Source organism: Poromitra crassiceps (genome assembly GCF_964638095.1).
Source record: "Poromitra crassiceps genome assembly, chromosome: 23".
NCBI lineage: Eukaryota > Metazoa > Chordata > Actinopteri > Beryciformes > Melamphaidae > Poromitra > Poromitra crassiceps.
In genome coordinates, this window is record NC_139639.1 from 5,450,723 (window position 1) to 5,477,306 (window position 26,584).

Genomic DNA, 26,584 nt, shown 5'->3' on the forward strand with positions numbered 1-26,584 from the left:
TGGACAGGCTGAATTTGAAGCAGCTGCGTAAGACCAACTTAAGGCAGAGTGGAACTGAGAAAAAGTACTTCTTTCTCTTCATTATCGCCTGTCCTGATAAAAGTTTTTTTTTTTTTATATATATATTTTATTTTACAATTTTCAAAACATAGGGAACAAACAGACTCAGACAAAAACAAAAAACAAAAACATACATACATACATGTATATTCCAGTGTTGGCATTAACCAGCCGCATTCAAGTGTTCGTGTGCTTGTAAGAGTGTGTGGGATCACACGGAAGGGGTCCATAAAAAGTCAACTGGGCAAATCACCCGTCTCTCCCAACCTCGTCCAAGTAGGCCAGAAACGGGTCCCAAATAACCGAGAATTTCTTGAGCGAATTGGTCCTCAGGAACCGGAGTCTCTCCATACGCACAACCGAGACCATGTCCGTCAGCCACAGCCAAAAAGAAGCTGCAGAGGGGGACTTCCACTCCTTCAGAATGTGTCTCTTGGCAACAGTCATCCCCTGCGTCAGAGATTGTTTCACATCATTAGGGAGGAGCAGAGAGGATTCTGAGCAGCCGAAGATGGTGAGTTCTGCCTCCGGCTGAAGAGTTATTTTATAGGCCTTAGAGTACCAATCAAATATTTTGGCCCAGAATCCAGATAGCGAAGGGCAAAACCAAAAAGCATGGGATAGTATACCTTCAACACGACCGTGACACATACGCTTAATCTGGCTTCCCACCCACAGACACGACCAATTGTGCCTGTATGAATGCCCGACCAAGCCGAAGGTAGCACGGGGGCTCGAACCTGCGACCCTCGCCTTGGTAGTCGGGGAATCTACCGCTGCACTACTCAGATGCCGGTCTAATTTTTGTTCAAATGAAATCTAAACATGACTCATGACATTTGACCTTTGGTCAAAACACAAAAATAGTTCCTGTTGTTCGCCTTCACAGGGCAGACTGGGTAATTAGGCCTTTGGACCACAGCCTGAAGACAGGAGCTCCGGCCACATCACAGCGCCTGTGGAGCCGGGGAGGTTAGAGAGAGGTTAGAAGACACCGATGAGCTCATAGAAACTTAGAGAGCAGAAGTTGAATCAAGTGGTGTCCTACTTGAAATGTCAAAAGTCATCTGACTCGACAATCATCTGATTGTCAGCTGAGGGATCTGCTGGAAGTAGGAAGTAGAGGAACGTTCTCGCGGAGCCGCCGAATGGCCATTATTACATAGCGTGATATAAAAATAAAATTTTGAGGCGTCTGGGGCTAAATGAAGCTATTGAATGGGAAGGTAATGAAGGTAATGAAGGTATCTGTACGTTTTCCAAAATGAATGAAAGTCTCGGTCTGAAGCTCTATTCTAATCTGCAGCGTGCACCCGCACCGGCGTCATGGCTTCTTGTTAATACGCTTGGCTGTAGCACACAATAGGCAGTTCCTGAATACCACTAATGACATTTTCCATGGAGTATTCCAGGGAGATGTTGGGGCGGTGTGGAATCCTCAAAAAAATCCTGGATTCAGAAAGTGACACCTAGCCTATTAGCTTTCCACACATTCCCACAGCAGACCTTCAAAGTCACAAAAGGCAACTTGAAATTATCATTCATCGGGCAGCAGACTGTGCCGGCTTCCGTTGGTTTAGTCTGTGCGTGCGTGCGTGCGTGCGTGCGGACGGCGCAAGGTCACACAGCTCACATGAACAGACTCAACCTATTTGACACAGTTCATACAATCATCAGAGCTCTTTACAACGAACTGCCAACCCCCGACTATACAGTTACTGCAGCTCTTTCCAAGCTCTGGATATGAGTCACAACAGTCTCAGACATGGCTGACCGAACGAACGGAGCGACGTCTAGTAGGAAGAGAAGCAAAGAAATCCAGCCCAACTTCTTCGCTGGCTGATTCCGCCAACGCATAGGAACTGCCAAAGAAATCAGGAATACTACCGGCCCCATCTCTATAAGAAGGGTGTCGTAGTAGTAGCTTGTTATTTTTTTATGACACCGTACGAGTAGTGTGAGTTGTACGAGCTCAGCTCCTGGGTGTGTGGCTCGCCCGTCTCCCCGACAGCTAGCAGACTCTCTGGCTATCTGAGGCTGGAGGAGGCTTCTCGTATCAGGCCTCTCAGACGCACATAACTATCTGAGGCTGGAGGAGGCTTCTCGTATCAGGCCTCTCAGACGCACATAACTATCTGAGGCTGGAGGAGGCTTCTCGTATCAGGCCTCTCAGACGCACATAACTATCTGAGGCTGGAGGAGGCTTCTCGTATCAGGCCTCTCAGACGCACATAACTATCTGAGGCTGGAGGAGGCTTCTCGTATCAGGCCTCTCAGACGCACATAACTATCTGAGGCTGGAGGAGGCTTCTCGTATGAAGGCCTCTCAGACGCACATAACTATCTGAGGCTGGAGGAGGCTTCTCGTATCAGGCCTCTCAGACGCACATAACTATCTGAGGCTGGAGGAGGCTTCTCGTATCAGGCCTCTCAGATGCACATAACTATCTGAGGCTGGAGGAGGCTTCTCGTATCAGGCCTCTCAGACGCACATAACTATCTGAGGCTGGAGGAGGCTTCTCGTATCAGGCCTCTCAGATGCACATAACTATCTGAGGCTGGAGGAGGCTTCTCGTATCAGGCCTCTCAGATGCACATAACTATCTGAGGCTGGAGGAGGCTTCTCGTATCAGGCCTCTCAGATGCACATAACTATCTGAGGCTGGAGGAAGCTTCTCGTATCAGGCCTCTCAGACGCACATGACTATCTGAGGCTGGAGGAGGCTTCTCGTATCAGGCCTCTCAGACACACATGACTATCTGAGGCTGGAGGAGGCTTCTCGTATCAGGCCTCTCAGACGCACATAACTATCTGAGGCTGGAGGAGGCTTCTCGTATCAGGCCTCTCAGACGCACGTAACTATCTGAGGCTGGAGGAGGCTTCTCGTATCAGGCCTCTCAGACACACATAACTATCTGAGGCTGGAGGAGGCTTCTCGTATGAAGGCCTCTCAGACGCACATAACTATCTGAGGCTGGAGGAGGCTTCTCGTATCAGGCCTCTCAGATGCACATAACTATCTGAGGCTGGAGGAGGCTTCTCGTATCAGGCCTCTCAGACACACATAACTATCTGAGGCTGGAGGAGGCTTCTCGTATCAGGCCTCTCAGACGCACATAACTATCTGAGGCTGGAGGAGGCTTCTCGTATCAGGCCTCTCAGACGCACATAACAGTGCCGTTGTTTTGTTTCCACACACATCAATGCATTCCTCTCATTCCTCTCTCCCCCGGCCTGGATGAGAATCAGCTGGTTGCCTGAGAGAGGTCACTGAACTCTTCCCTCAGTCTCCCAGCCAAGAGAGGAGGAAAAGGGGGGGAGGAGAAGTTTCCCCAGTCGAGGAGGAGAACATAAGAGTTGGTTCTGAAATTGCTTTTCATAAAGCCGGGCTTTGACGATTAAAGGATGTGTAGACATGCTCTGTGTGGAGGACGGCTGTTAGGTTCTGGTTTAGTTCTAGCCTGAAGTTGAGTTGTGTAAGATTATTATGTCTTCCCCTTTCCCCCTGTTTCCAAATGACCTCATCATACAGGGAGGTTTGGTCACGCATTCCACATTTCCAGTCTCCAGCCTGTAGGAAGTAGCTGTTTCCCCTCACCATATATCCCATCTTCTCGCGCCTTGTCTTCAACGGCGACGCTATTTTTATTCCCCAATGTAAATATGAGAACAGTCAGTCGATGAAGGGGGGGAACCGTCTTGACTGGGGGACTCGCGGTGCAAACATCCCAGCGAGCGTTAGCTAGCTCCTCTTCTCCCCCCCTACTTCAAAGCAGGTTCCTCCTGAGGGAGCTGTCCCTCAAACAGATTATTGTTTTGCCCCCACGACATTAATGGATACGTGAGCCTCCTCTCTGCTCACACACACGGCACCCTGTTCTGTTCCATCCAGACTGTGGCCTCTCTCATTTACATGGGTACACATACACACTACAGGGAGCGCCACCGCGCGCAACCTGAAACCAGGCGGCGCGGCGGCGCGTACGCCCCGTCACGTAAACGGCTCCGCTATCTTGTTGCCAAAACTGATGAGCTTTCATTCAGAGAGAGGCCTGCTTTACAAGACGTCTCCTGTATGAAAGGGGAGACTGTGCGATGGACGGAGTTTGTCTCGCTTTGATGTTCCAATACTTTCTCCTCCGCTGCTGACATGTTTAATTCTCCATTACATGATGCCGTTACGCCGGCCGACTTGTTTGGCATCACTTCATAAATGAAAGGGTTACGTCGGGGGGCTTTTCATCAAAACAAGAAATCACAACCTTCTCCTTCTGCTGTGCAATGGAAAGTTGGCCTTTCTTGTTGTGGTTTTAGACTTTTCCCTTTCAACGCGCGCCAGAGATCTAGTCGAGCGTTAACGGTTCAAAACAAAGACACATCTCTTAGCTACAGTGTGTAACCAACTGTAGCGCTCCCCAGCTGCTGCTCCTCCACCCTTCCTCCATGGTATTAGGTATGACTACATGTTTGGCTTTGCCTCTGGTCCTTCCCTAGTTACCGGCACAGACTCTGTGATTTAACCATAGTTGGCTCGGGCCACACAGAGAAGCCATAGTCTCAGAAACCAGACGATGATGTCATCCCCACATGCGTCTGGCACAGGAAGTGACTTCACAGCAACTCAAGCATTGAGGGCTTTTTGACTCAAGAGGGAGGCCTTCTGAAAAGCTGCTTTGTGTTTGGTTTGGATTGTGTCATTCTACCAGGAAGTCGAAACAAACAGACTCTCACAAATATAGAAAACCACACATACAGAAAAAGCTGAATGCAATAATTTCATCGATTTAAGAAAGTCTGACTCAAGTGTCTCCATGAGTCGACGCCTTCACGACAGCTTCAGATTGCAGCTGCAGAACATTATAGGGATGGGTATTGTTTCGTATTTTTCCGATACCGATGCTAAAACGATACTTTTAAAACGGTACCTGTGCCTAAAGGTACCGGGTTTTCGGTACCCAACCCTACAGAACAATTGACTACCATGTGTAACCGAAGTGAATCAGCGCCGCCGATTCCTCGTAAGTCCCGAGTGGTAGCGAGTATGTTGGTTAAACTCACCCCCCCCAGTATAAAGGCACGTTAATCAGCTCCGCCAAGGGAGCTAGCTCTCTTGGTGAAGTGGTTAGCGTGTCCGTCCCGGCAGTTCGAATCCACCCCTGGGCAAACCCTTAACATGGGTTGCTGCAAGTGCCACCTACACAACAACGCCGTTACGGACATTAAGTGCAGTTGCCTGCCCTGCAGATGGTATTCCCATTCATCTGGTTTATTACTCCGTATACAGTAGCCAGTCAGTGGGTCTGGTCCCACATCAGTCAGGCTATTTCTGGCTGTGCAGGAGGTGCCTGCTGAGCTGGTGGCTGTGTGGTCTCAAGGTCTTAAGGGGGTCAGTGGATGTGACTTTTAAGGCTCGGAGTAGTGTGCTGCCCCTGTCGCAGGAAATGAACCTCTCCCATGGGCGGTGTTTGTCACCAGAGAAGCTACAGGCCACATGGGAATCTGCTGGTTCCCACGCTCCGCGAGCCTCTATCACAAGGCTCCATCTCAACGACATGCTCGGGTATATGGGGGTTATGTCAGTAACTGCTGCTGCCTTCCTCGTTGGACATTGACTCCCACACAGGCAGTCGTCCCTGATAGAGCACTTTTAGGCAATATGGAACTTGATTCAAGTGAAAGTTTTACCTTGGTGTCTAATCATTAACCCCAACCACACGGCGATTATTAACCCACTGCGTGCTGTAAAAGCCATACATACCACTCCCCCCCCTTTTTCCCCCCTCCCCAATTGTACTTGGCCAATTCACCCTGTATGCTCTCCTGGTAGTTGCCCCCAGTTCTCCTCCACCCCGAACAGCCGGCGCCCCAACTGACCAGAGGAGGCACTAGCGCAGCGACCAGGACACGTACTGTACGGCTTAATCCGACTTCCCACCCGCAGACACGGCCAATTGTGGCTGTATGGACGCCGGACCAAGACAGAGGTAACACGGGGGCTCGAACCTGCGACCCTCGTGTTGGTAGGGGATCCACGGGCGCCCTACACCCTTGCATTTCTTGTTTTTTGTCATCAATTATTTCTTATTGCAGGTCAACAACAATCTCCATCATACAATTTACAAATACATTCTTAATACATGCTTGTATTAATTGATGAAAAAGTAGCCATGTGCAGTAATAATACAGAAAATTGAGGATTTGATAGTTGGAGCTGCAATACGTTGAGCTATATTGAGATGCATCGTGGAGTCGAATCGAATCATTGACAGATGAATCGTAATCGAATCATGAGGCCAGTGAAGATTCACAGCCCTAGTAGTACAGATGCATTATATTTCTTCAATAGATCTGTTATTAGAGAGGCAGCTTCCTTCCACATTTGCAAGGTGGTGTCCTTGGCCTTGTTTACCCGGGCCGTGGACAGTTCCAGCATAACCACATCCTGAAAGTAACCCAAACATTTCTTAATGTACAGTTTGTGTGGTGGTAACCAACGCTACACTATCAGCTTCTTAGCAGCAGTTAACCCCGCGTGCCATAACTTGTCTCTCACTCAATACAATGTGCAAATCATCATTGAGTAAAAGAAGGATTGGTTTGAGCGGTATGTAGGCGTGTCAATCATATCAGATAGAATCACACCCTTGCATTTCTGAGCGAATAATTATACAAAAACAAACTCCAGAGTGGAGATCTTCCCAGGGCCGTCTCTGCCAAAACAGTGTCGTTTACTGGCTGTCACATGGCCCATGGGCCCGTGGGCTCGTGGTGTGCGGATTCTTCGAAAGCCACACAGACGTCACGGCATGGCACACAGCAGGCGATGTTCTCTGCACAGCCTTCCTTGGAGAGAACACAGAGCTCTTACTGTAGACACCAGAGAACACGGAGCTCTTACTGTAGACACCAGAGTGAACACGGAGCTCTTACTGTAGACACCAGAACACGGAGCTCTTACTGTAGACACCAGAGAAGACAGAGCTCTTACTGTAGACACCAGAGAAGACAGAGCTCTTACTGTAGACACCAGAGAACACGGAGCTCTTACTGTAGACACCAGAGAAGACAGAGCTCTTACTGTAGACACCAGAACACGGAGCTCTTACTGTAGACACCAGAGAACACGGAGCTCTTACTGTAGACACCAGAGAGCTCTTACTGTAGACACCAGAGAACACAGAGCTCTTACTGTAGACACCAGAGAGCTCTTACTGTAGACACCAGAGAGAACACAGAGCTCTTACTGTAGACACCAGAGAACACAGAGCTCTTACTGTAGACACCAGAGAGAACACGGAGCTCTTACTGTAGACACCAGAGAACACTGATCTCTTACTGTAGACACCAGAGAACACGGAGCTCTTACTGTAGACACCAGAGAACACGGAGCTCTTACTGTAGACACCAGAGAACACGGAGCTCTTACTCTAGACACCAGAGTGGCAGACATCCTGCCTTTACTGGAAAGCCACTCAAGCTGTCTCTAATGCACTCCTCCTGACACCCACAGCAGCAACCCCCCACCCCCGAGTGTGGATGATGACTCAGGGCACTTTTCCATCCTCTCTGCTCCTCTCGCGCGTGCGTCATCAGCGGCCTTTAAATGGGCCGAGCGGTGGAGATGAGAGTGGTTTTATTAGATTGAGCAGGTCCTACACCAGGATCTGGGAACGACGCCTCCTGATATTTATAGCAGCACAGCAGTCTCTCTTCTATCACTTCCTCCTCCGCTGAGGACCGGATGGGCTTCGTACCGACATCCTCTTTTTGTTGCATTGTGTCTATTTGAAGTGGCCATTGTCGTGCCAGTTTGTGGGGTTTGGCGATTGTTGTATCAGCGAGGTTTTCTGGATCGATTATTAAGGCTGTCCTGAAATAGGTTTCAAGATCTGAATCGCAGGCCCAGCCCGTTTTAGACGGGTGAAAGAAAGGCATTGTGTCTGAGTTAATGTGAGAGAAATGGATTGTCATGAGTCGCCATGCGTGTCTGCGGTTTTACCTTTGATGTCTCTTGACTCTGCCTGTAAATGATACACTCTGAGCTTCAGTAAGGTGTGCAGAGGAGAGATACACTCTGAGCTTCAGTATAAGGTGTGCAGAGGAGAGATACACTCTGAGCTTCAGTATAAGGTGTGCAGAGGAGAGATATACTCTGAGCTTCAGTATAAGGTGTGCAGAGGAGAGATACACTCTGAGCTTCAGTAAGGTGTGCAGAGGAGAGATACACTCTGAGCTTCAGTATAAGGTGTGCAGAGGAGAGATACACTCTGAGCTTCAGTATAAGGTGTGCAGAGGAGAGATACACTCTGAGCTTCAGTATAAGGTGTGCAGAGGAGAGATACACTCTGAGCTTCAGTATAAGGTGTGCAGAGGAGAGATACACTCTGAGCTTCAGTAAGGTGTGCAGAGGAGAGATACACTCTGAGCTTCAGTATAAGGTGTGCAGAGGAGAGATACACTCTGAGCTTCAGTATAAGATGTGCAGAGGAGAGATACACTCTGAGCTTCAGTATAAGGTGTGCAGAGGAGAGATACACTCTGAGCTTCAGTATAAGGTGTGCAGAGGAGAGATACACTCTGAGCTTCAGTAAGGTGTGCAGAGGAGAGATACACTCTGAGCTTCAGTATAAGGTGTGCAGAGGAGAGATACACTCTGAGCTTCAGTATAATTGGCCAAATACAATTGGGGAGAAAATGTGGGGGAAAATCAGAAGATTTAAAAAAAATAAAAACCCTGTGTAGCAACAGGAGGAGAGAGGATGTGGTAAGGTAATCAACAGGAGGGGGGGTGCTCTCTGGATCTATACGCTCTCTCCCTGACTCCCCTGGGCCAGCAAGGTCACCTAGACGTGTGTTTCATCTCCGATCAAAGCTGTTTAATATAATCAATGGGCTCCGTGAGAAGGATCGTATATTACTTATTTACTTAGACCTTTTGTATTCCTTGTGGAACAGAGGCCATTATGAACAGTTTCCACACTTGTCTGTCTGGCCCCAGATAGACATGGGTGGAAACTGTCGGGCGATGGCGTATGTTCCACACGGAATACAAAGGCCTCAGTAAGTGAGGATCGTATAACCGTTCAGTCAAGGTCAGTTGAATCAGTAGAAAAAGGTTTTCCAATTCACAATCGTAATTCCAGCGGTTCTCTCCTACTCTCTCCTTTTGATCGGGATGAAACCAAATTGACGGGGGCGCTTTTCATCTCCAAAGAAACTCAAAGTCTCGTGTGTAAAGTTACACTTCTCATTAATCTGGCGGTTTAGAGACAAAAGACAATGAATAATGGAGACAATCAAAAGGTGCGGCGTCACGAGGAGAGTGGCTGATTTCGTGGCGATCACGTTGCAGGTTCCAGTGGAGTAGGCACGGTCCCGTGGGAGAACACTGTGTTTTGTAAACACACCAGTGATGCTGATGCTGCTGCTGCTGCTGCTGCTGACACCTTTGAATATTTATGAGCCGTAAAAGTAGCATCCAACAGCAAAATGGTTTATTTCTATAACACTGAGTCCAAGGTGACGATTGTCTGTTGAAAGTATAGTCTGCCGAGGTGAAGACTGTCTGCTGAAAGTATAGTCTGCCAAGTATGAAACACGAGCAGTTAAGTGGGAGCAAATTGAAGGTTTCCCCATTTCCTTTGTTTCAAGCCAGGACTTCCTTTCTGCTCGTTTAACTGACGCCTGCATCATCTGTAATGTTACTCTTCATTAGGGGACAACCAATACTGGACTTTTGGAGAGTAAAAGAAAATCAGATATCTATCTATATACTGTATATCTATATCTATTATATATCTCGCTCTCTATCTATATATCTAAGTCCTGGACTTTTTTTTTTTTTCCTGACACTGCAGCATTTTGTTCTTACTTATGTATTGCATACTGTCTAATAAAATCAATCAATCAATCAATCAATCTATATCTATCTATCTATCTATCTATCTATCTATCTATCTATCTATATATATATATATATATATATATATATATATACATATATACATATATATATACACACACATAGTCACTCCCCCTACTCCCCCTACTGACCTCAACATGACTGACCCCTAGTCACTCCCCCTACTGACCTCAACATGACTGACTGACTGACTGACTGACCCCGGCAGGGCCTGCTGGCTCAGCGCCGTGGGGGGAACACAAATAGAACAAATATATAACTTGAATAAAGAAAAAGGATCAAATATACATAGAATCCTGCCTATATAACCTAAAAAAATAAAATGAAAAATATGGCGCATATCGGACAACATGATACAGATATACAGTACCTGTGATAGGCCAGTATCGGCCGAGCGATCCTCGGGATCTACTTTAAATACCAATGATGTTGCTCCATTATAGTTACCACCATGCAACGGTCTGTTCATTGGTTACCACCATGTAACGGTCTGTTCGTTGGTTACCACCATGTAACGGTCTGTTCGTTGGTTACCACCATGTAACGGTCTGTTCATTGGTTACCACCATGTAACGGTCTGTTCATTGGTTACCACCATGTAACGGTCTGTTCGTTGGTTACCACCATGTAACGGTCTGTTCATTGGTTACCACCATGTAACGGTCTGTTCGTTGGTTACCACCATGTAACGGTCTGTTCGTTGGTTACCACCATGTAACGGTCTGTTCGTGCCCTGGGTGGAATCAGGAGTATTTACAAAGCCTGTTGGTCTGGAACGATGTTGAATGTCAACACCCCACCACAACCTGGACTTTTTTTTCTAAAACAAACTCTGAAACCACAAACCAAATGTTATTTGTGCCACTTGCTGACCATGATTCAAAATAAGGTTCTGTTTTTTAACTGAACTGCTATTGTAACCACCAACGGTTTTTCCATATGGAAACAGGGTAACTTGGTGTTAAAGATGGCATTTATATGTGATTTTCAGAATGGTGTTTTTATATCACTCCAAATATTTGTATATGTATGGGTGATGCCATGAAATTAAGTAATCAAGTATCAAACTGTAGCTCTTTCAGGCCAGGGATTATTATTAGTGCTCATAATATTCATTACTGTCAAGAAAGAAAACATTTGATTACACTCACTTAAGAAAAAGTGAGAAAAAATCCGGATCCGACTTATTGGATCGGTACCATTTTAATTCAAAAGTATTGGATCAGGCACCGGTATCGTTTTAAAAGTATAGTTTTAGCACGGGTATCAGAAAAATACGAAACAATATGCCTCCCTAGTCGCCAGCCGCTTCTTTCCACCGGACAGCGAGGAGTTTCACAGGCAGGACGTGCGTGGGAAGATCACGCTATTCCCCCGAACAGGTGGACCAGAGGCACTAGTGCAGCGACCAGGACACATAGCCTTAGTCCAGCTTCCCACCCGCAGACACAGCCAATTTGTGACTGTATGGACGCCCCGACCAAGCCGGAGGCAATACAGGGGCTCGAACCTGCGACCTTCGTGTATAGGCAGGGAATCTACCACTGGTCCACTGCACCCTTTTCTTTTCTTATTTGTGAATGATTTTTAAATATGGCAGGTTGTGCACATCTTTCCATCTTGTCCTTGCTCAGCCATGTTGTGTCCGAGGCTGCGTTACAGTATTGACCCAGTGGAGGTCCAGGGGCTCAGGCTGCGTTACAGTATTGACCCAGTGGAGGTCCAGGGGCTCAGGCTGCGTTACAGTATTGACCCAGTGGAGGTCCAGGGGCTCAGGCTGCGTTACAGTATTGACCCAGTGGAGGTCCAGGGGCTCAGGCAGCGTTACAGTATTGACCCAGCAGAAGTCCAGGGGCTCAGGCTGCGTTACAGTATTGACCCAGTGGAGGTCCAGGGGCTCAGGCTGCGTTACAGTATTGACCCAGTGGAGGTCCAGGGGCTCAGGCAGCGTTACAGTATTGACCCAGTGGAGGTCCAGGGGCTCAGGCTGCGTTACAGTATTGACCCAGCAGAAGTCCAGGGGCTCAGGCTGCGTTACAGTATTGACCCAGTGGAGGTCCAGGGGCTCAGGCAGCGTTACAGTATTGACCCAGCAGAAGTCCAGGGGCTCAGGCTGCGTTACAGTATTGACCCAGTGGAGGTCCAGGGGCTCAGGCTGCGTTACAGTATTGACCCAGTGGAGGTCCAGGGGCTCAGGCAGCATTACAGTATTGACCCAGCAGAAGTCCAGGGGCTCAGGCAGCGTTACAGTATTGACCCAGTGGAGGTCCAGGGGCTCAGGCTGCGTTACAGTATTGACCCAGTGAAGGTCCAGTGGGCTCAGGCAGTGTTACAGTAGTGACCCAGTGAAGGTCCAGTGGGCTCAGGCAGTGTTACAGTAGTGACCCAGTGGAGGTCCAGGGGCTCAGGCTGCGTTACAGTATTGACCCAGCAGAAGTCCAGGGGCTCAGGCTGCGTTACAGTATTGACCCAGTGGAGGTCCATGGGCTCAGGCTGCGTTACAGTATTGACCCAGTGGAGGTCCAGGGGCTCAGGCTGCATTACAGTATTGACCCAGTGGAGGTCCAGGGGCTCAGGCTGCATTACAGTATTGACCCAGTGGAGGTCCAGGGGCTCACGCAGTGTTACAGTATTGACCCAGTGGAGGTCCAGGGGCTCAGGCTGCGTTACAGTATTGACCCAGTGGAGGTCCAGGGGCTCAGGCTGCGTTACAGTATTGACCCAGTGGAGGTCCAGGGGCTCAGGCTGCGTTACAGTATTGACCCAGTGGAGGTCCAGGGGCTCAGGCTGCGTTACAGTATTGACCCAGTGAAGGTCCAGGGGCTCAGGCTGCGTTACAGTATTGACCCAGTGAAGGTCCAGGGGCTCAGGCTGCGTAGCCGCGAGCTGTTTGGCTGTGCTGACTCTGGGGGATTCACTGGCTAATGAGCATTGTGACAAACGTCTCCGTCATCTCTTTTTCACCGCGCCGGTCGATGGAGGACGACCCTCCAGAGACCCGATCGAACGCGACCTTACTGCCAGACGTGAGGTCGGCCTTCTGTCTGCTGTGTCTGCAGAGGCTTGTTGCATCTGTTTAGAATATAAACTAGGTATGTGTGTATATTATAAATATATATATTATCAACTTTATATATATATAAAGGCATTGTGTTTGTTTGGTAATTGCAGCAACCCCATGTTAAGGGCTTGCCCAGGGGTGGATTCGAACAGCCGACCTTCGGCTTGCGGGACGGACACGTTAACCACTGCACCAAGAGAGCTATAACTCCCTTGGCGGAGCTGATTAACGTGCCTTTATACTGGGGGAGTGAGTTTAACCAGCCTACTCGAGGACTCGCATTCATTGGGTTACATATACATTTATAATATACACATCACACAACACAGACCTAGTTGAAAGGGAGAGATGTATATTTGGATCAAAACAAATGAATCACAATGCACATGAATGCCCTTCCCGCATGCTTTTTCGTTTGTGTTTTTTGATCTGCCGTTACTTCCCGCTCCGCGTGCTCCTCGTGGGAGTGGGAGTTTTGTTTGAGTTTAATTAGCTTTGGGGGGGGAAGTCTGCCAGAACCTCATTAGGAAGTCAACTCTCAGAGGTAAACGGTGTACACGCAATATAGCATATTACTGTATGTGAACACTTAGGAAATAACGCGAGCGTGGGGACACGCTGAAGCGAGTGTGGGGACACGCTCGGTTCAGCGTGGTGAATATAGCCAGTGAAGCCACAACAGGGAGTTTAATTACAGCGTGAACTTTAACCCACATCCCTTTCTCTCTCTCTCTCTCTCTCTCCCTGAATGAGAAGAACTCTCTCCCATAATTACCCACAGAAATGTCCCCAAACAGAGATGACTGCCTCATCAGTTTTTTGCGTTTTGGCAAAGCGCTTGTGTGGCTTTTAAAAAGGATCCAGGCCGAGAGCACGACATGACTCGTTATCCTCCACACAACGGATCCTTCTCCATAATTGGGGATACCCAGACGAGCAATTAGCAAAATGTTTTGGAATTTCCTGTTGCTTAAAACAGTGTGGGGGCCTAGTCCAGAGAAGAAGATAGAACAACAGTGTGGGGGCCTGTCCAGAGAAGAAGATAGAACAACAGTGTGGGGGCCTGTCCAGAGAAGAAGATAGAACAACAGTGTGGGGGCCTAGTCCAGAGAAGAAGATAGCGTCAAACATCTGCGTGGCTATCATCAGGAAACACTGAGCACAACGTAGAGGTCCAGATCATGTGAGAAACAAACCCAAGGTCGAGGTAAGACTCTCTCCCGCTGTGTGGGAAAAGCAAATTGTATGTGAAGCTCCCATACTGGGTTACGGGTAACCATGACACTGGAGGGCGGCCAGTTGCTACCCCACGCTACCCCGAGTGTGGGATCCCCTCCACTCCTCAGACCCTCTCCTCTGTGTGTGTGTGTGTGTGTGTGTGTGTGTGTGTGTGTGTGTGTGTGTGTGTGTGTGTGTAGGTGTGTCTCCAATGGATTCATTGTGTGCCACTGTAAAAGCCTGGCTGGAAACGCTGGCTGTGATTTTCCCATTGGAGTCGTGACCTTTTTAAAAAGGCATTCATTCAAAGAGCACTGTTGTGGAGCAGCTGAGTGAATGCTGCACAGGACCGTAACCTTGCCTTCCCCACTCCCCCCCCCCCCCCCAGTTCCCCCCCTCCTCACCTCACCTGCTGCTGCTGATCAGCAGATGGTTTGCTGAACTGAAGGGCGAAGATGAGAGTTCTCCGCGACGATGATGAAGTCTTTTGTGGCTGTGATGAATGCAGGTGTTTTGTCCTGTTCTGCCTGGGTCAGCTCTCTGCGTCTGTCCTCTCTGCGTCTGTCCTCGCCAGCTGCTCACTCTGCTCAATGGCTCCACTTGTGTACAGTACTTTGTGTTGAAGTAACTCTCCACTCCACGATTCTGACTGGGGTCCGGCAGGGGTTCCCAACCTTTTTTGTGCCAACGACCGGTAGATACATGGAAAAAAGAGTCGCGGACCGGTTGTCAATTTTAATGGTTTTAGTTACATATGTACTCACCAGGTGGCGACAAAGGGTAAATAACAGCCTTTTGTGTTGTACTGTATGTAGCCTATACAGTATTTATGTTTTTGTTTCAACTACAAACATAAATAAACGCCAACTTGAAACTATGTTTCAACTACCACACACAGCCTATAATATTATAGCTTATGTTTATTTATTTTTTATTTTATTTATTTATTTATTTTACCGGCTCGCGGCCCGGTACCAAATGCGTTGCGGCCTCGCGGCCCGGTACCAAATGCGTTGCGGCCTGGTACCGGTCCGCGGCCCGGTGGTTGGGGACCACTGGGTTAAGGGACTCGTGACTCGACTTGGAGCACTGATGAGTCTGACTTGAACTTGAACATTTAAATGTGCTCAGACTTGGAAGTTGGAGACGAGGCCTCAGACTTGTTAATTATATATTGGGTTGTCCTCCGTCCTCCTCGGACCAGATGACCCCAACCTGGATGTCTCCATTGTTAGGCTTTACAAAGCTGTGTGAAGACTGTGAGGTGCAACTCCTCTCAGCCCTGCCAGTGCCTTGCTCAGGGGCACTGACAGGAGTATTAACCCTAACATACATGTCTTTGATGGTGGGGGAGGAAACCGGAGCACCTGGAGGGAACCCACACAAACACAGGGGTAGAATATGCAAACTCCACACAGAAAGGACCTGGGGACGGACCGGGGTTTCTAACCCGGGACCTTCTTGCTGTGAGGCAGCAGCGCTAAGTACCACTGATCCACCGTGCCGTCCAAAGACTTGTTAATTGATCGACTGTTTTCTGTTTTCTGGTTTTGTTCGTCTTTTTGTAACGGACACTAATAACTTGGGGACTCGACTCGCACTCTTCTGTGATGACTTGGACCGGAGATCTACAGTAGTGACTCGACGACTACAACACTGTTTGGAGGTAGAGGGGAAAAAAGACATGCAGAGGAGAAGTGGAGGAAAGAGAGAGAGAGAGAGAGAGAGGGAAAAACAAGTGGCAGAGATGTTGTTTTTCCACAGCCTCACATGGCAGTGCTGCTGCTTACTAACATGTGGGTGAGATGGTGCTGTGGGAGGGAGCTGCTGGAGCGTGATGATCAGTCTCATGATATCCACCTGACCCCTCACGCTCCTCAGCACTGCCCTGTTAGCCAGTTATTAGCGCCGTCCGCGGCGTGCCCTTGTGCGAGATTCTTTCAAATCATCCATCACGGCTCTTAACGAACCTCTTACCGTAATTGAGCCGCGCGTTTTACAGTACGTGAGGCTCAAATAGGATGATACGTCTTTACTGTCTGGGACACATAGCCTGTTGAGGGCACACGCCTCGTCACGAGTTGTCCATCTTGTCATCAGAGGTGGTCAGTCACATGATGCACTGTGCTGCTGTGTGGGACCCACTTGCTGCTTTCTGTTGTTTGCCTCAGCAAACTGTGTTCTGTTCTCTGCAGTAGGTGGAAAAACAGACAGGAGGGGAGGCTGTGTTTTTGCCAACTGCGAACACATTCCTCTCAGCTGGAGGTCTGACTGAAGCGCTTGTTCCCCCTAATTAATACCTGAATACGGATTTACTGGAAAGGCAGGGCTATCATCTCGTCGCTGAGAGAAGGGGGCTATTCAGGGTGCTGCAGGCCTCCAATAGAGAGGCAAAGTGACCCGCCTACTTCCTGCTTCAGCACTGTACCAGAGATTTTCATCCGCCATTTATTTTCCCGTAGACATTTCGTAAAATGCTTCTAAAAATAGTTTTACTTCGTCAAACCAAACGGTTCAGATATATTTAGAAACAGGAGAGGCCGCATAACATTTAAATCGGACCGAAATGTAAAAGAATTGCGGATTTAAAGAAAATATTTTAATAATTTAATTTAATAAGTTTTGGTCTGAGTGAAATGTTCTATGGTCTATCCCCATTCTAAATATAGCTTGGTTTGACCAAGTAAAACTATTTTTTATAAGCATTTTACGAAATGTCTATGGGAAAATAAATGACGGATAAAAATCTCTGGTACAGTGCTGAAGCAGGAAGTAGGTGGTCACTTTGCCTCTCTATATACAGTAAGCGATATTTTTCCCCCCATGATGGCGAAGGCAAAGGCATGACCCGCCCCTCTCTGCCTCTGATTGGCTGACTGTACTTGGCTGCTCCCACCTTCTTTCCAGGCGAGCCAGAAGTATCTCAAACGTGAGCAGCAGGTGCAAAACAATCATTAAATCAACAAGCATGAGATACTTCATTATATGGATCTGAGTTATTTAGGCCTACTTAGCCTATTGCACAGACGTGTAATTTTTTCTTGTCATTCCAAATTTAATCACATTGTTGCTCTGATTAAGTAGAAGTACAGTTATTTGTGTAAACAAAAGACTGGTAAAGCAGAAGTACTGATTCAACTTAATTACTCAAGTAAAAGGAAAAAAGTACAGGCTCTTAAATGTACTCAAGTATAAAAGTAAAAGGTTTTCTGTGCAAGGCGAATAGAAACTCACGTCATATTAATATAATTCAAATACTATTCAACTTACAAGGTCCCTTCAAAACATATTTTAAGATGCATAAAGACTATACTTTAATCTTCTAGTCTTAATCACTATGACCCACTAGCTCATAGAGTTGGATTGCTGTCTAGCAGTTTGGTGCTTGTGGGTTTGAGCCTCAGTGACTTTTGAGGTTGTGGGTTCGATCCTCAGTCAGTTTTTAGTGTCGACAGCCAGAGGAAAGAGTCATTTAAAGCCCTGAGAAAACCTCCTTCAATCAGTCTGACTTGGTGGCACAGAGACTAGGCTTGCTGCCTGGCAATATTGAGACCTCAGCAGCTTTTGCGGTCGTGGGTTCGAGCCTCAGTCAGTTTTGAATGATGACAGGCGGAGGGAAGAGACAAGAGCGCCCGGAGAAGAGCTGTGAGTGTGAAGGGCAGCTGGTGGTGTGAAGGAATAATACACACAGAGACACCGGGGCCAGAGGTTGTGGGTTCTAATCCCGTTCAGCTGGCACTGCCTGGATCCAAGGGGGGGGGTGTTCTCCCCCCCTGACCTCTGCAGAGACATGAGCTGAGGGTTATGAGACAGAAAACCACAGAGAGCTGAAATTTTACTGACATCGGAAGTACATTTTATGTCTGATGGTTGCCTGCTGGCTGCCGCTATGTGTAAAAATAACTTTTTGAAAAACTGCTCTAGACTCAGTATATGACATGTCTGGATCTCTTTTCAGTCTGTCCACAGTGTCCATTTCTGTGGATCTGTAGGAGGCGCTGTGTCGCTCTGTGTATCAGCCTGTAGGAGGCGCTACGCTGGTGAGGTTAAATTCAGGGCAGTGCTGTAATATGTCTCCCGCATCGGGAATCGAACCAACAGTCTACCTGTCAGACAGAGACAGTGACACAGCAGCTCAGCCGACTGAGCTATGAGCTGTTGGGAGTTAAGCTTTTGATTTCTACACACTGACAATAACACAGAGCATAAAGAGTGAGACAGGTGAGATTTGTACCAGTGAGTTGAGCTAGAGTCAGGGACTGACTAGTCTCCTTCATCAGCTTATTTCTATCAGTGTTCAAACTACTGGTGATGATAAAGAAGGATCACTGCTGCAGCTTATAATGCGAGTACTTTTTAAGAAATTGCCTGAGGCTGAGATTGAACCAACAACCTTTGCATATCACACAACATTCACATGTTTATCTGAGTGAGCTATAATCCACTTTCTCTTAAGCTCTTATCATATTTAGTCAACCTCATCCTGTTTAGTCAAGTTTTCATCGACTAAGTGTCTAAGTATTTTCATCTCATCTTAGTCAAAGAAAACCGTAAGTATTCATTAGAATTTCCAAACTTATTGTAAATATATATTAATCTGTTATTCTGGAATCGTTTTAAGGTTTGAATGTGCAATACAGACACAGATGTTTAACTTCTTCTTCTCTTCTGATTGGATCTCTTCCCAATTCATCCCTTCCTAACATTTTTAGTCTAGTTTTCACCAGTGAAAATAGGTAGTCGACTAACATTTTTAGGCCGGTGCTTGCACTAGCACTAGCCTCTATGATCCCCTCTGTTGCAATGACTCCATACACGACTCACACACCGTCACACATCAGAGTGCTGTTGCCAGATGGGCTGGTTTTCTGGCCAATAGGGCTCGATTGGGTTGCGTAAAAATATCGATTGTGTAAAAATATCTAAATTTGTTTACTGTGTACTGTATGTAGCCTATGTGGCATAATTGGTAGGCTACTGTGGGGGGAAGGATTCGCTTGTTTTGTACAGGTTTCCTCCTCAAATATTTTGGGTTAGTTTTTGAACAGCTTTTGAGCTGGAAACTGTCAGCTGTATCTGGCAACACTGACTGGTAGCTACTACTTGTTGCTCATAGTTTTCGTCTACGAAATCAACACTGCTATGGATGCATGTCTCCACCTAGTGGTGCACTGCTCTTCCAAACTCACACACACTTTTCCACAACTACACCATGTATCTGAAACAATGTTTACTGGGCAAACGCCACATACTGATACATATTTCAATTCAAATACATGTCACTCTTGTGTTAGAATGAGTAAATGGGCATTGACACTGTTTTTATATAACCCTCGATCAATTCTCATTAATCTTTTATCTTTTCTTTTTTATTTGTCTGTAGGCTACATACGTGCACTGCCAAGAGTAGCGGCAGCATTAATAACCAGAGACCAGACTATATCAAAAACATAAACACACAGTGGCGTCTTTCATGCATGCTAGCAAGCAAAACCGCCGTCTGTCTGACCACAGACTGTAGAAAGAGACGCAGGATAGCCGAGCGAATGTGATTGGATGAACGTTTGACGCTAGGCCAATCACAGGCAGAGAGGGTGCCTCCAGCCTTCGCCATCATCCGAAAAAAAATATCGCATACAGTAAGCTATCTGACATGTTGCTCTCCATGTTTCCATTGGAGGCATCTCAGCCCCACATCATTAAAAAGCTGAAGTGTAACAAAAGGGAACGCCAGGTGGTTAATGGAGATGTGGAGCGGCTGATTTGAGAGCACAGTACAGTTTGTGTTTTGATACCAGAGGCTCTAAACTGGTGAAGAAAAGCGCTGATCCTTCCTCTGTGCACCCCCCCCCCTCCCTCTTCCCCAGCCTCAGGAATGCCACGGGGAAGGAAGGGAGGAGAGGCAGACAGGAAATACTTTTGTCTCTCCGTTGCACTTTGGAGGGTTTTTTTCTCTCTTTTTTTCTCTTTATGTCTCATATTAGGCCGTGGGTTTTTAGTTTGGCAGACGGAAATATTACATTAATATATGTGACACTTTGTTCAATAGAGGCCCGATGACCCAGTTTTGCTTCTACAGTGTCGATCAAGGTCGAATGAACGCAGCCAGGCAGTATTCCTGTTAGAGTTATACAAAGCATAATTACTGTAGGTACATCGAGTTAAATCAAGACAGATGGAAATAGGTGTATTCCCATGGGAACCGACACAATCATATCAGACAGAGTGAATTAAACTTAACAATTCACTGTTGTTCACAGAGAGGTCAGGTTACGTTACAGCATCAAAGGAGGCCACATCTACAGCTTTACACTGTCGCTAATGTGATTATCTGAGGCTTACACCCCTCCAAAATACAACCGTACGTCCCACTGTCATTTGAGCAGTTTGATTCAAGATAATCTACTTGTGTGTGTGTGTGTGTGTGTGTGTGTGTGTGTGTGTGTGTGTGTGTGTGTGTGTGTGTGTGTGTGTGTGTGTGTGTGTGTGTGTGTGTGTGTGTGTGCGTGTGTGTGTGTGTGCGTGTGTGCGTGCATGCGTGCGTGTTGGGGGGGGATGAGAGGGAGTCTTAGCGCCATTACTTCCTGTCCAGCTGTTCCTGCTGTCAAGGCTTAGAAGCGGATGTCTGTATTTCCTCCTGTGAGACACAGCCTTGGTATTTGCTCGACAAAGCATACATACAGACATATACACCATCGATTTGTGACAAACCTCACTTAAAAAATCCCAATGGAACAAACAGCTGCTGACTTTGAACGCAACACTAATATGTTTGTGCTTAATATCATGTGCTGCTGCAGCGCCTGTCTGTCAGTATGTTGAAAAAACTATCTTGAATCTTGCAGACGAGTGTTTGGGGATGGGATGTTTGGGTGAATCCCATGGTCTTAGCTCCCGTGGTGTTTGGGTGTGTGTTATTGATGTGTCTCTGTATGCTTATGCGGGGTGTCAGAGGGGTGTGTGTGTGTGTGTGTGTGTGTGTGTGTGTGTGTGTGTTTGTGTGTGTGTGTTTGTGTGTGTGTGTGTGTGTGTGTGTGTGTGTGTGTGTGTGTTTGTGTGTGTGTGTGTGTGTGTGTGTGTTTGTGTGTGTGTGTGTGTGTGTGTGTGTGTGTGTGTGTGTGTGTGTGTGTGTGTGTGTGTTTGTGTGTGTGTGTTTGTGTATATGTGTGTGTGTGTGTGTGTGTGAGTGAATTGTAATGTATCTGCTTGCTGCCTGTCGGGGTGTAATAAACACTCGTATTTGGTGGAGGCCGAAGGGATTTACATCTCCAGGAATTCTCTATCTAGAAGAGCCCCCCTCTCCCTGTCTCCCACCACACACACACACACACACGCACACACAGACACACAGACACACGCACACAGACGCACAGACGCACACACACACACACACACGCACACAGACGCACACAGACGCACACACGCACACAAGCATACGCAGGGCTGTGAATCTTCACTGGCCTCACGATTCGATTCGATTACGATTCATCTGTCTTCGATTCGATTCGATTCCACGATGCCTCTCGATACAGCTCAAAGTATCGCAGCTCCAAGTATCACATCCTCAATTTTCTGTATTATTACTGCACATGGCTACTTTTTCATCAATTAATACAAGCAGTCAGATCATAATTTTTTACATAGAAAGTACTTTAAAATCTGAATGTCAACAGAAATTTAAACCTAAACGATTCAAGGATTCATCTGTCAACGATTCGATTCAATTCACACGTCCGCTTTGCTATGCATCGATTAAACGATTAATTTTGACACCCCTAATACGCACACACTCACACAATCTTTCAAGCACAATTATGTAAGGGATAATGTATATTGAGGCGGTGATTACGGGGGAAATAATGACCGACAGGTGGATTGAGCCCGACGCGCCAGCGGAGGGCTTAATCGTTCACCTGAAGGTCATTATTTCCCAGTAATCACCGCCTCAATATACATTATCCCGCTTAGAACACGGCCTACAACTAAATCATTCAATAATCTGACAAAAATAATTATTCAAATAGATTTTTTAATAGCGTTTTCAACGACAAAGCGGTTTCATTCGTAATTGGCACACAAGACACCACAGCTGCAACTGGTTGGCCTAATTAGTAGTGTCTTGCTGACAAAAAGCTCTTATCAACTGATTAATCCAGGTGTGGCAGAGCAGCGGTCAGTTGTCGAGAAATAATGACCGGTGAATATTGTTGATTGACCAATCAGAATCGAGTATTCAAGAGAGCCGTGTTCTAAATGCTATTAACCCCTGTATCGTCTGTGTGTCTCTCTCAGGATGCCTTCGTGGAGCTGTACGACAGACAGAGGGACTCCGTGCTCTGCTCCTGGCCCTCCGTTAAGGCCACCGTCTTCGGCCTGGCCGCGCTCGGGGCGGCGAGCCTCACCATCGGAGCGTACCTCACACAGAAGTGAACCAAGTCCTCTTCACTTTTTTTACGAAAATATCTCCTCGACTTGTCTTTCTCTCCCTCCTCCTCCTCCTCCCATCTTGTTACTCTACCCTTTTTTCTCGGTTTCCTTTACAAGACCTGACCCCCTCAAGAGACGCCCCTTCACTTCACTCTCCCCACTAAGCCTGGCTCTCTTCAAAGAACAGCCTCCTCCCTCTCTTTCCTCGGCCTCCATGTTGAAAACACAGCCCTGAGTCGGAGCAGAGGCGCTGCCCGCACAGAGCAGAGACGATGGAACCACACAGAGTCGAGAGGGCAGCTGGGGACTTTGAGGCAGGGGGGGTTCCATGGCATGTGTCTCCTTTCTGTTTGTGCCTGCTTCTGTACTTAGTGATAGCATGAGAACCTTGAGTGTTAGAGTAGACGTTGCATGTGTCGGTGTGGCTGCAGAAAGCTCATCCTGGACTGGATGGACCTCCCTAGAGGACTTGATAGTGGCGGTGGGGTGGGATCACTCATCAGGAAGCGGCCACAGCCCCGCCCCCTGCTCGTTAGGGTGAAGAACCCAGCCCCGCCCCTGCTCGTTAGGGTGAAGAACCCAGCCCCGCCCCTGCTCGTTAGGGTGAAGAACCCCGTTTGAACTGTGGACTCTGGTTACCCCCCCCCCCCCCCTCCAGCCATCCTTCAAAGGACTTCCTCCGCATAACAGCTGCTCAGAATGTATAATGGAAACGGCCCGCTACAACCGGCACAGTGTGTGTGTGTGTGTGTGTGTGTGTGTGTGTGTGTGTGTGTGTGTGTGTGTGTGTGTGTGTGGACTGCTTTCACTCCTCAAATAGAGAGGCAAAGTGACCGCCTACTTCCTGCTTCAGCACTGTACCAGAGATTTTCATCCGCCATTTATTTTCCCATAGACATTCCGTAAAATGCGTATAAAAATAGTTTTACTTGTTCAAACCAAACAGTTCAGATATATTTAGAAACAGGAGAGACCACATAACATTTCACTCTTGGACCAAAACGTTGACAAAATTGCGGATTTAAAGAAAATATGTTTTCGATGTAGTTTTTTTTAAAGTTTTGGTTCCTTGTGAAATGTTCTGTGGTCTCCCCCCGATTCTAAATATAGCTGAACCGTTTGGTTTGAGAAAGCAAAACTATTTTTATAGGCATTTTACGAAATGTCTATGGGAAAATAAATGGCGGATGAAAATCTCTGGTACAGTACTGAAGCAGGAAGTAGGCGACCAAGCTGGAACACACAGCACCATTATACTCTCAGTGGCCTTCAACAGACGGAGGACCACAGTGGAAGACTGAGCTTGCTTTTTTGCAGAGTTTTCAAAGCTCCTCGATTGTCATGTTAAGTCGGGTTATTCTTTGCCACACAACAAAAACCACCAAACCTGTGGTTTCTACCATAGCCAGAGAGAAGGAGAGTGGATATGTTTAAGCAGTGAGAATCATGTCGTAAGGTAGACTGAGAAACCTGGTATACTGACTGGCAGAGACGTGAGGACAAAGCAACATGTCCTCCCCGTCTGGCTGAAGATCCCAGAAGAAGCAGAAGGTAAGAGGAAGTTAGAGGTCACGTAAGAGTGAGGAAAGAAGGGAGTGGGCCCAGCATTCCTCAGCGATGTGACGTGAAACAAGGCTCTCCTCCACAGCCAAAACTCTTCATCTGGAGACAGAAGAACTCCTCCAGTAACCGACTCACTACACACAGCACAACACCCACAGGGACAGCGTTTCTCTACCTCCGACGCTGCTGCTGCTGCTGCTTTCTGCTCAGAGTGTTTTTCCGCGTCTCGCCCAGGTCTCAGAGCCGACCTGCCAAACCCTGTCAACATGTGTCCTCCAGCTGCCGAGGGGACAAAGAGGCCCCCACAGCCTCGCGGTAACGCTAGATTCTGGTCCTGACAAAGACAGGCGTTGACACGGAGGCCCGCGGAAAAAAACCCAGCGTGGTTCTTCTCTCCGTTTCAACCGGCCACCAGATGACTGTAAGTGGTAAAAAAGAGCGAGGCACCAAGGACTTCAGCTGTCGAGGAGCTCACAGCCCGAGACACTGGGTTCCTGTGTGCCAGAACCTGAGATGTCCCTTCTCTCCCTCGCTGCAACGCATCCAGTCGGCAAATGCAACATCGATTTGTTATTTTCCGCCTGTTTTATTGATGTTCGTCTTGTGTTACAGTCCGATAGGAAAAACAGATTTGGGTGTGTACACTTTGCAAATTGCTCATGGAAAGATGATTTTTTTCTCTCTCTCTCTCTCTCATTGAAAATCTTCAACTTCTTTGCTGCATGGATGAAAACGGTTGTCTTCACACAATGAATACTCACTATGTATAACCATATTTATAATAAGAAATAGGGTAGAAGATGTTACAAAAATAACAACAAAGAAGTTGCATTTTCTATTTATTGAGAGGTACCGGATCACAGATTTCTAACAATACGTTGACGGAAAAAATCAATTGTGTTTCACTTTTTTTTTCTTCCCTATTCTATGGAACCACACTGTAACTACATTATTTTCTAGCTGCTATTGTATCAAGAAAAATGTTTCAAGGTGAATCTCTGTGTTGTATTAATATTGGCTTAAGGCTGCTATACTGTCCTCTGATTTTAACGTTCACTCACAGCTTAAACTGCCACAAAGTTACAGTATAGTCCTAGAGAGCTGGAAACCAAAGTTAACTTGTATTCATCCTTTTTAATAATAAAAAAAAAAAAACGTAGCTTAATGAGAATACACGTCTCTTCATTTTGACTTCAGTGAAAGTCTATTCAGTGAGATTTCGCAACCTCTCTGTGAAGGGTTTGTCTGGTGTTACTGTACTATATAAGTTTTGTCAACCTTGTGCTCTAACGATACACTTAACTGCTCATCTGTAAAATATAGACCTGCCAGTCTTGTCAGTTATGATTACAAACCACACAAGTCCCATTCAAATGGCACACTGTGTGATATTCCCAATGATGTGTATGTCGAGAGATACAGAGGTTAATTCGTAAATAAGGAATAACGGTGTGACAGCAATATACTGTAATTGTCATATTCCCTGTGCATATATGAATGTAGGCACTATGGTTGCTGTACTGTTTTATGTCTATAATCTCAAACCTGTAGCACTTAAAAAAAAGTCAATTGTGTTTCTGTTGTTTACTGCTATTATCCACAATAAGCTAGTGGGATCATTATTGTTCCTAATAAAACCAGATTTCTCCAGCCATCTGAGTCCGGCTCCTTGCTCAGGGTTTTTCCTGCATAAAGGAATGTTTGACACCCGCCCCCAAAGAGGTGTTAGACCTCACCCCCCGTGGACAGGTAACTGTTCCACCGATTAGGAGCAGCTACCACCAACGCTCTGTCGCCTCTATTTCTCCGCCTCGACCTTGACACATCTAAGAGCATCTGGTTTGTCGACCTCAGTGCCCTGGATGGAGTATGGATATACAGTATATGTGATCGGATCTGGATTGAGTATGGATATGTATCTGATCTGATCTGGATGGAGTATGGGTATGTATCTGATCTGGATGGAGTATGGATATGTATCTGATCTGATCCGGATGGAGTATGGGTATGTATGAGATCTGCGAGGTAGGAAGGTGCCAGTCCATTTAAAACCTTAATTAACCTTAATTTAGAACATTTCAAAGTTAAAGGGATAGTTCACATTTTTTTTAAAGCCTAGCCCTATTTGCTACTTACCAATGATGTTGATTGGTAGAGTTATTTCTCAGCACAATCCATGCTGTTCCTCATAGTAGCTCTGGAAAGTTGGGGGAAAACGAATGCAAGGTCATTGGGGTCACACTCCTGTATGTACAAGCTGACTGAGGGGTCACGCTCCTGTCTGTACAAGCTGACTGAGGCTCACTAAAACTTCATCCACAGGGCACACAAA

At 46.9% G+C, this 26,584-nt stretch overlaps 1 protein-coding gene across 1 annotated transcript in view; it reads left to right on the forward strand.

Moving 5' to 3' along the window:
• Positions 1-25,894, forward strand: part of bcl2b (BCL2 apoptosis regulator b) — a 43,196-nt gene extending 17,302 nt beyond the window's left edge. Inside the window, exon 2 of the mRNA XM_083659368.1 lies at positions 22,555-25,894. Coding sequence (XP_083515494.1) covers positions 22,555-22,692 — 138 coding nt within the window. The 3' untranslated portion in view covers positions 22,693-25,894. The remainder of the gene's footprint in view (positions 1-22,554) is intronic.
• The last annotated feature ends 690 nt before the right edge of the window (positions 25,895-26,584 follow it).